Here is an 8,876-nt window from a genome sequence, read left to right as displayed (position 1 = left end):
GTAAATTGTCCTCTTTGAAATAATTCTGCATTACTTTGATCTTCCTGTCTTGCAGCTTTCCTTCCCTTTGTCGTCACACTGTATTGAACTACTGACTTTTCCTGTACTTCTCCCTGTCCACTATTTCAAGTCTCCCACCGCCAGCTGTTTGCAGGCCTTCTGCATATTTCAGCACAATTGATCCTGGTGCAATAAAAAAGCCGCGGGACGCCGCCATTATTAATGACTCCCCACCCCCAAGACGCCACAGGGAGGCCTTTGTAATGCCAGCATGAAACAATCATGACAAGTAGCCCATCGACTTGGTTCCGTGAGGAGATGCAGGGTCATTAGTGGCAAAATGCTCGCTCAACTACAACTGTCAGGAAGGTTGGGCTCCCTGTTGCAGCCTTTTCAATTGTAAGCAATATTGCCATATACCATTTTGAGACGTAAATTACATTTAAAAAGCATACAAATATTTGTTTCATATTCATATTATAGCACATGTTATGCAAATGTCATCTGCTATTTCAAATTTTATTTTAGTGTGTTGTCATGTGGCCTCTCAGCTGCAAGGACACCGCTGGACAATTTGTCCGGATTGCCAGTTTCACTTCTTTATTTCTACATTCTTGCCTTTGACTTTCTTCCTCTATGCTCCTCTCATCACCACATGCAACACATGTAGTGCCTGGTTTCTGTCATGACCGTTCGCTCATTTGGTGTGCACTCAAAACCCGGACAGAGTGGAGTAGATGTCTATGGTTAATTTATCTACGGGCAATTCTAAATATTGTGTTGCCCAAACTGAGCTAACGTTCTGTTGTACAAGGTTATGTTGCGTTATCGTGACATTTTGAAGCATTTGAGACAGCCCAACTAGTTTGTTGCTCTATAAATCAAAACGGGAAGTAAACAGGAAGAGAGCAAAGTTTGCCATTTTGACCTAAAAAGGTTAAGTTTGTTGTAACCACGTCCACAGTGTATACAGCCACAACATATCGCTTTTGATGCACTACACTGCTGATGGGGATGTCATACACCTTCATATCAAGAAATCTGATCTATCCCTTTAAGTGAATGGAGTGAGGTTCCCCAGGCTGGTGAAGTTAACACATCAATTTTGGTAATTGTCCGTTTTTTGTTTTCATCGCATCACCTCGAATCACTGTACAGTCAAACCTCACTTTTTGTGCGCCCAAGTTTTCATAAGATTTGTTTTTTGTTGAAAAATGTTTCCATAAATTTTGTCTTGGTTTTTGTATACTGTACACAGCACGAAATAAGCTAATCCGTTTTATTGTGATTGCTTCATTACCTGCCATGGGGCCAAAAATATATATGTATTTTTAAATTGCTGCAGCAGTTTGATAAAAAAATGTGGGAAACATTGAATTTGATCTGGCCAGGATGTACGGAAAGTCTGCATCAACAATAAGTTCCATGCATTTGCCATTTGTAATTATTTCACATTGTTTTCTGCATGTAAAACTATAATTATTCTCTATATATGTACTTTTTAATATTTTTGGGTGTCTGGAAAGGATGAATTGGATTTACATTATGTCCTATGAGAAAATCTGGATTTCATCTGCTTTTCATCTGACCTTTTGAAACAAATTAATAATGACTGTATTTTGTTCTACTTGGTTTGTACATTTGAATGTGAGAAAGACATTGAGCTCAGAGCTTCAGCTTCTGTTTAAACAAATTAAGACTTTTAACTGTGATAAAGTTTGCATGTTTTTACATCACGGTTCATGACTTTGTGCTGTATCTCTCTGTAGTGAGCAACAGGGGGTGTCCAAAGTGTGGCCCGTGGCTTGTTTGTGTTTTTTTTTTTGTTTGTTTTGTTCAGCCCTGGCACCATGTAGAAATCAAATTCAACAAAAAACAACAGCAAAAATGTGGGAAAGTAGAGCATAAAGGCTTAATGCAATGAGGAAAAAGTTAAAATGTAATCATCTTTAGTAGCCTTTTTTGTTAGTTTTTTACTTAAAATAAAAATGGCCTCTTCATCCTTTCATATTTCATTATGTGGCTCTCAGTGGATTGGACATCCCTGTTTTAAATGTCCTTTAATCCACTCTGCTCACGTGATATTCTTTCTCCTCTTCCTTCATCAGACGGTTTCTTCGTCAGGCCGCGGACGCCCCGAGTCACCTGTGTACAGCAACCTGCAGGAGCTGAAGATTACCCAGTCCACTGTCCCCCCGCTGCCCTCCAGCTCCCCCCTCCAGGTGCTGGGTGACTGGGAAACGTACAGGGACCAGAATGGCAGACATTTCTACTTTAACCGCTCCACCCAGGAGAGGACTTGGAAGCCCCCCCGGGCCAGGGACGCCAACTTGGGGAGCTCCCGAGGAGAGAACACCAGCCCTGGGGAGAGCTCTGAGGTTGGATTGGGGGATTCCACATACACACTCACTACACACCCTCTGTCCTTATGTGACACAATCCATGGTAGAGGGTGATTATACATAATTATTGTTGAACCACGAAAAGTGTTTTTTAACATTCTAAGCATCATAAGTTAGCAGAGGCGTCGCTGAGGATTCATCTCATGTTGTGAGTCTTCAGTCTGACTCACGTTTAGTTTAGAACCAGAAACAATCGTTCAAAAAAAAAAGAAAGCAGGGTGGTATTACAAGTATTGCGTGTTTTATTTCTACTTTCACCTCAAACACACCACTAGTCTGAATCATCAGCAAGTCTCTCAGCTGACTGTGCCACAGTACCCCATACAGGCCAAATCTGGCATTTCACCTGATTTTTCTGAATTATTGGGTTATATCGGACTGCCTGCTGCATGTGTTTTTATTTTGTGTTTGGGGATTTCTGGTGTGTAGTTGCTTGTGGACTTTGTTTGTCTGCTGGTGAAAGGTGACTTCCTCTTTCTCTTTTCTCTGGCCCCCCCCTCCCACCCACACACACACTTGCTAGAGCACTCCTCTGTCACTATCGCCATCTTTCTTTCCCTACCTGTCGCTCTCAATCGGCCGCCTGGAGCCTCTGTCATCAGAGGACACCTGCTTCAGCGCCTACTCTAGCCTGTCAGACAGTCAGTATGGCTCGCCGCCCCGTGGTTGGTCGGAGGAGATGGATGAGCACGGCCACACGCTGTACGTCAGCGACTATACTAACGAGAAGGTACCTGCTGCATGACGCTTTTCTGTGTTGGTGGCTGGGCTTGCAATGAGGGAGATGCATTTGGCATCAGTTACCTTATGGCAGGGTGTCCAAAGTAAATTAGCATACTATCTAATAATATATCTCATTAATGGTGAATACATTTTTAGAACACACCAAGGGCCAAATAAAAAGTATCTGCCGGACCACAGATTAGACACCCCTGTTGTACATGAACGTTGCCATCTTCATTACCAGTTTACTTGTGTGGTCATTGAGGTTGCTTTGGTAACAGAAATAACTAGAAACGTAGACTTCTTGTGACAATACGGTAGATTCCCACTATTTGCGTGGGTTACATTCCGAGACCTCCTGCAAATTGCAAAAAAACATGAGTTTTGAGCCGTCCATAAAAATTACTGTTTTAGACACACCGCTTGCTCCATCCGAAATCACTCATAGACTTACAGTCGGTTCAGTCTTCTTTATTACATAAAAAAAAAACACAAAAGAAAGCGACAGAAGAAAGTTGAAGTTAATTTGTATTTCTAAACATATTTACTTATTTGTTTTGCTTTCCATGTGTTTTTACTCTTTTTGTTAATGCGTCATGGCCAATTATACAAATGTGATGATTACGTCATCAGATATATGATAATGCCCAGCAGATACTTGTCTCTAATTCTTTGTACTGTGTCCCACCAGTGGTTAAAGCATGTTGATGAGCAGGGTCGGCCGTATTACTACAGTGCAGACGGCTCCAGGTCTGAGTGGGAGCTGCCAAAGGTAAGACTCACTCATGTAATTCATTCTACTGTTCTCATTCAAAAGCATGAATCAACACCTGCATCAACCATTTCAGCTAATTTCCAGTTCGTTCTCTCCCTACAGTACAACCATTCCCCGCCACAGATAGCCGGGGATGCCCCAAAGACTCGTAGTCTGGACAGGAGACAGGTGGAGCCCATCATCTTGACCAAGTGGAGACACAGCACCTACGTCCAAGAGCCCAACGAGAAGGTGCGTCACCTCGGTCAATACAGTGACAAGATAGCAGCTCCGTGTTGTTAAATAATCCCGTCATCATTACTAAACATCTATGAAGCTTTCTAGTAGTTTAATCATGAGTCGGATGTGTTGTGTTGGAGTTATGGGCGTGGCGAGTTACACAGTTCAGGGAACGTGTTTATTAATAAAGACAGAGAATTCAGTTGTAGACTGGTTGCTTTGCAGCGCCTCTTCAAAGTCAGGCGATTCCGGACAGGCTCTGCCCGCCTTCACCCATACAAGCAGCAAGTCAATAGCATGTGAATGCATGGAGTCCATTCATTTGTTGTTGTGCCTTTTTTTCCACCAAATCTGAGCAAACAATCACCTTGTATGATGATAATCACACGACAGAATCATTGAGTTTGTGCCTACATCTCTCTCTTCTGACTTCTTCATTGGAATCATTCCATTAAAGCATTCTGTCGTAAACAACGTGGATATATGCTGCATTTGAAGAAGTAGGACATATCCCACTTGGAGAGTGCAGCGTCCCAGGCGACTAAGTCAAATGTGAATGAAAAAGAACAACATGACTGACAACTGTGGTCAAATTACAGTCTTTTTTTCTCATTTTACTAATTAACATTTACATTCAGAGATGATAAAGACATAGATTTATATAACAGTGTCCATGCTTAAAATGCTTCTGCTAATATGCATACAGATGTATACACAGTCCAATGAAAAGCATGTATCTCCAAATTTTCTGTACTCTGGAAAACCAAAAATTACCTGCTGAAATGAATTAACCCAACTATTTAATCTACATAATAATACATAAAAGGAAGGTAAGTACATATAATTATACTGCACAATTCCATTGTACTTTTCCTAGTCAGAGTTCTGAGTCTCCTGTGGTGCACCAATACAAGATGATCATGAGTAAAGGATTCACGATAACTGCTTATTAAATAAAGTTAGAAATAGCATCATGAGCATCCAGTGACTGTTAGAAAAAGATACTTGTTACATGTTGACAGCTTCACAAGCTTAACCACCATCACTAACTACCACCCCACCCTCTCCTTTCATTGGTTGTCATTAACCCATGTGACCGCTTGTGTTTTCGTCTCCTTGCTAGGACGCACCTCAGAGCCCCAAGTCCCCCTCACCTGACTCAGACTCCAGCCCTTCTTCTCCTAAGCCCCCTAACTCTGTCAGTACCCTGTACTCTCAGTATGAGGTTGCAGAAATACATCTTTGGGATGTGGAAACATCTTTCGGATGTGGAAACCTTGTTTGTTGGCTCCTTTCAATCACACACTGAACCTTTTCTTAGCCAGGAACTTTCACTGATTTGTTGGGCGTTTGTACTGGGATGTACCGAGATGACAAATGAAAGGAAAAACCAAGCCACTGTGCTAAATTGAGCCACTGTAAGCTGTCAGATCAGCTTCAAGATTCCAGATATCTGCTCTTCTTTTTTAATCAGGTTGTGGCCAGCATTTAGTGACTGTGAGCTGTTGCACAACCTGCTGCAGCTTTCATGCAGCATTAGCATCTGAATCAGGATCCACTCAACAGTTGGCTGCATCCAGTGTTTTAACCACTTACTCCTGTTTTTCCCTTCAATTTGTCTGACACTCGGTGTGTCGAATTTGTGCTGTGTTTAACGTGCCAGCACCCTCTTTTTATGTGTTTGCCACCTTAGGGAATGGGGATGAAAGTGCAAAGCTTTTATCTCAGGCTTGTGGTGGTGTGCTTGTTTGGGAGATGGAGGTGCTGCTGGTGTTTAAGTGCAGGCTTTAGTGCAGTCATCCTGCTGTGATGATCAATGCTTGTTGCTGTGATGCATGTCTAACCTGCTCGCTGCTGGGGTTTTTTTTCTCTACTAAAGTTTTTTTTCCTCCTCTCTGCAGCCCTCTGAGAAATGCGGTGTGCTGAACGTGACAAAGATTACAGAGAACGGCAAGAAAGTTCGGTGGGTGGAAGGTTTTCTTTAGCACAGACGGTGAGATCAAGCATCTGGAATAATTGGCGTTTGGGTTATCTGTTGCAGGAAAAACTGGACTTCCTCCTGGACTGTCCTGCAAGGATCCACCTTGCTCTTTGCCAAAGGTCAGGGAGGTGGAACCAGCTGGGTGCGTCACACAAACCTTGACTGTTTTACTGCCGTTGTCCTGTTAGCTGTCTCCATTTAATTGCAACCCACCTGGAGAAACATTTGATTTATACTCCTCCTCCTGCCACTGCTACTGCAAAGCTACTTTATGAACACAACACAGGTCCCAGCTTTATTATGTCATGTTCTAACGTATGTAACAGTACGTGAGTTGTCAACATGGGACAAACAATTGTATCACTTTCTTCAAAGGTCATAATAATTATTCAGTTATACAAATATCAAAATAACGATTTTTTTTAATTCTGTAATTGTTTTTATTTAATCATGATGTCATTTATGTATAATCATTATTATATCTCTAAAGCGCTTTTAATAGACATTTTCAACCGAAATAAATACAATTCGTATTACAGTAAAACCCCGTTGTCGCCACCCCTCGTTCTGGCTGACTCACGTTGACATAAGCAGTTGTCAACATAACCGAAACCAAAACTATCCATTGCGTGCACATTTACTGGTGGCTTTAGACACTCTTATATAACATTCTTGTTAATATTCTCATTCCTCCAGGTCTTTGTATTCTCAGGGCATTGAATTGAGTGCAACTGGACAGTTTCAGTTTTGCCTCTCATCCGAGCAGGCGTCATCATCATCACCCCTCAATGACAAGCAGCAATCCCATGCGAAAATGTTTCAACTAAAATTTTGACCTGGGTGAGAGGTGAAGAAAATCAAGCTTGTCCAGTTGCGCTGATTCAACTCCTCGGATAAACAAAATGTATAATTCAAAATATGCAAATGTAACTTTTTTCTGCTTGCATCAGTAGGTAAGTTTAATAATAATAGGAGGTCCATTTCTTCTGTAGACCATCCCTCTGCCTGGGTCAATAGATCTAACTGGGCATGAATAGATCGAACTGTGAATGAAACTGTACCTGCGAGTCTTCATTAAATGTGGAATTCCCAACATAATACAGTGTGAGCTGTAGCAGTGAGATGATCGTCTCTTTATAGCGCACTCTTCTCCAGCAGACATAAAAGCGATCTAGGTGTGTGTCGGACGGGCGGCACCTTAAGTTCACACTCTATGTTCTCCCCTTCTGCTCAAGCTTGGCTAAGTCATAAACATGACACACACCTCATGGTGGCATAACAAGTAAATAGCACAGACACAAGGTGCGTTCATGGACATCAGGTCATTAAACAATTTTTTTTTTTTTGCCAAGACCGGTGACCTAAGTGGATCGTGACCTACCAGTTTAGAAAACACTGCTTTGAAAGTAGAGGCATGCCTAGACATGAACGGTTTCACTCTTCTGTGTTTTTTTTAGTACTAAAACAAGCAGGACTTGATGAGTTGGTCAACTCACAGTCAACATAAACAGGTTCCACTGTACATTCCAAAGATAGCAATACATTTATAATACACACAGACACAACTATGCAGTCGAGCATTAAAAGTAGCTCTGCAGAAGTGGGTTCTTAACTGTTTTTTGAAAGTTAGGTAGACGTTATGACATTTTTCCCCCTCATAGATTGAATGCCATTCTCAGGACAGTCAACTGTTTCACACAAGCTTCTACGCATACATTATCATTACAGTTGGGCAATACATTGTGCTTATCTACCAGTATATATTTCCAATTTACTCCTACCGAGACAACCTGTGCTGATCGGTGTTGTCACACATCAATCAATGGAGATCCTACTAGGGTGTCTCATGTCTGATGGTTCACCATATTTCTATTGTGTGCAGTTTGGTGGTGGTCAGTCCAAACCAGAGTTCACCGTCGACCTGAAAGGCGGCTCTGTGGACTGGGCCTCCAAGGACAAGTCCAGCAAGAAACACGTTATAGAGGTTTTAAAAACTTTATTCTCCCTATAAGCTTCACCATTGCGGCAACGTCATATCTCTTAGGGATTTAGTAGTAATTTACTAATATGGACTCTCATTTGCAGCTGAAGACCCGGCAGGGCACGGAGCTGCTGATCCAGTCTGAAAATGACGGCACCGTCAAAGAGTGGTACCGAGCGCTGCGGGACACCATCAGCAGCCCTGTGAGGAACCCCACCCCGCCCTCTATGGTTACATATACACCTACAAGCTCCATCATTGCGACAGAATTAATTCAAACACCATCTTTTTAACACACTGTTTTCAGTGAGATCAGCTCTGTTCCCTAAAAGCAAGTCAGACTTCACATGCAATGAATAGGAAACGGTGCTCGCTCAGCAGTATTGTTGCATTAACCTTTACTTTTGCATGACCACATCTGTAGAGAAGGAAAAGCCAAAGAGGCGTATAACTTCTTAAAGGTAACTATTGTTCTGCATGTGTGTTTTCAGGCGTGTGAGTCTGATGAAGCCATAGAAGAAGACATGCCCGAGTCACCTGGCACAGAGAAGCAGGACAAAGAGAAGGAGAACAGAGACGCCAAGAAAACCAGAGGTATACTGTACATGCCCCTCCAAAGGTTTGGGAACACCTGCAATTAGTCCGTGTTTTTGTAAACTGGGCAGGCTTTATTGGAATTCAGGCTCATAGCAGAGCTGTATTTTTGTTTTAAAGTAAAGACTATATACACCAGTATACATTTTCTTATTGATTAAAAAAAAAAAAAAGAAAGTTCTTAAGAGACATACAGCTGCC

The 8,876-nt window shown here is 42.0% G+C and overlaps 1 protein-coding gene across 9 annotated transcripts in view; it reads left to right on the top strand.

Annotated features, from left to right (window-relative positions):
• The window catches only part of LOC129177358 (rho GTPase-activating protein 12-like), a 63,732-nt gene that overhangs the window by 44,001 nt on the left and 10,855 nt on the right, over window positions 1-8,876 (top strand). For 3 of the 9 annotated variants that reach the window (XM_054768414.1, XM_054768422.1, XM_054768423.1), the window contains 10 exons: window positions 2,109-2,378; window positions 2,926-3,132; window positions 3,817-3,897; window positions 4,003-4,131; window positions 5,243-5,317; window positions 6,021-6,082; window positions 6,161-6,242; window positions 7,983-8,084; window positions 8,186-8,311; window positions 8,573-8,675. In XM_054768414.1, coding sequence (XP_054624389.1) covers window positions 2,109-2,378; window positions 2,926-3,132; window positions 3,817-3,897; window positions 4,003-4,131; window positions 5,243-5,317; window positions 6,021-6,082; window positions 6,161-6,242; window positions 7,983-8,084; window positions 8,186-8,311; window positions 8,573-8,675 — 1,237 coding nt within the window. The remainder of the gene's footprint in view (window positions 1-2,108; window positions 2,379-2,925; window positions 3,133-3,816; window positions 3,898-4,002; window positions 4,132-5,242; window positions 5,318-6,020; window positions 6,083-6,160; window positions 6,243-7,982; window positions 8,085-8,185; window positions 8,312-8,572; window positions 8,676-8,876) is intronic. The other 6 variants (XM_054768415.1, XM_054768418.1, XM_054768416.1 and 3 more) reach the window with 6 other exon arrangements.

Source organism: Dunckerocampus dactyliophorus, chromosome 2 (assembly GCF_027744805.1).
Source record: "Dunckerocampus dactyliophorus isolate RoL2022-P2 chromosome 2, RoL_Ddac_1.1, whole genome shotgun sequence".
In the NCBI taxonomy this organism is placed as follows: Eukaryota; Metazoa; Chordata; class Actinopteri; order Syngnathiformes; family Syngnathidae; genus Dunckerocampus; species Dunckerocampus dactyliophorus.
Note: the sequence above shows the minus strand (reverse complement) of the source record. Positions and strands in the feature narration are given on the sequence as shown.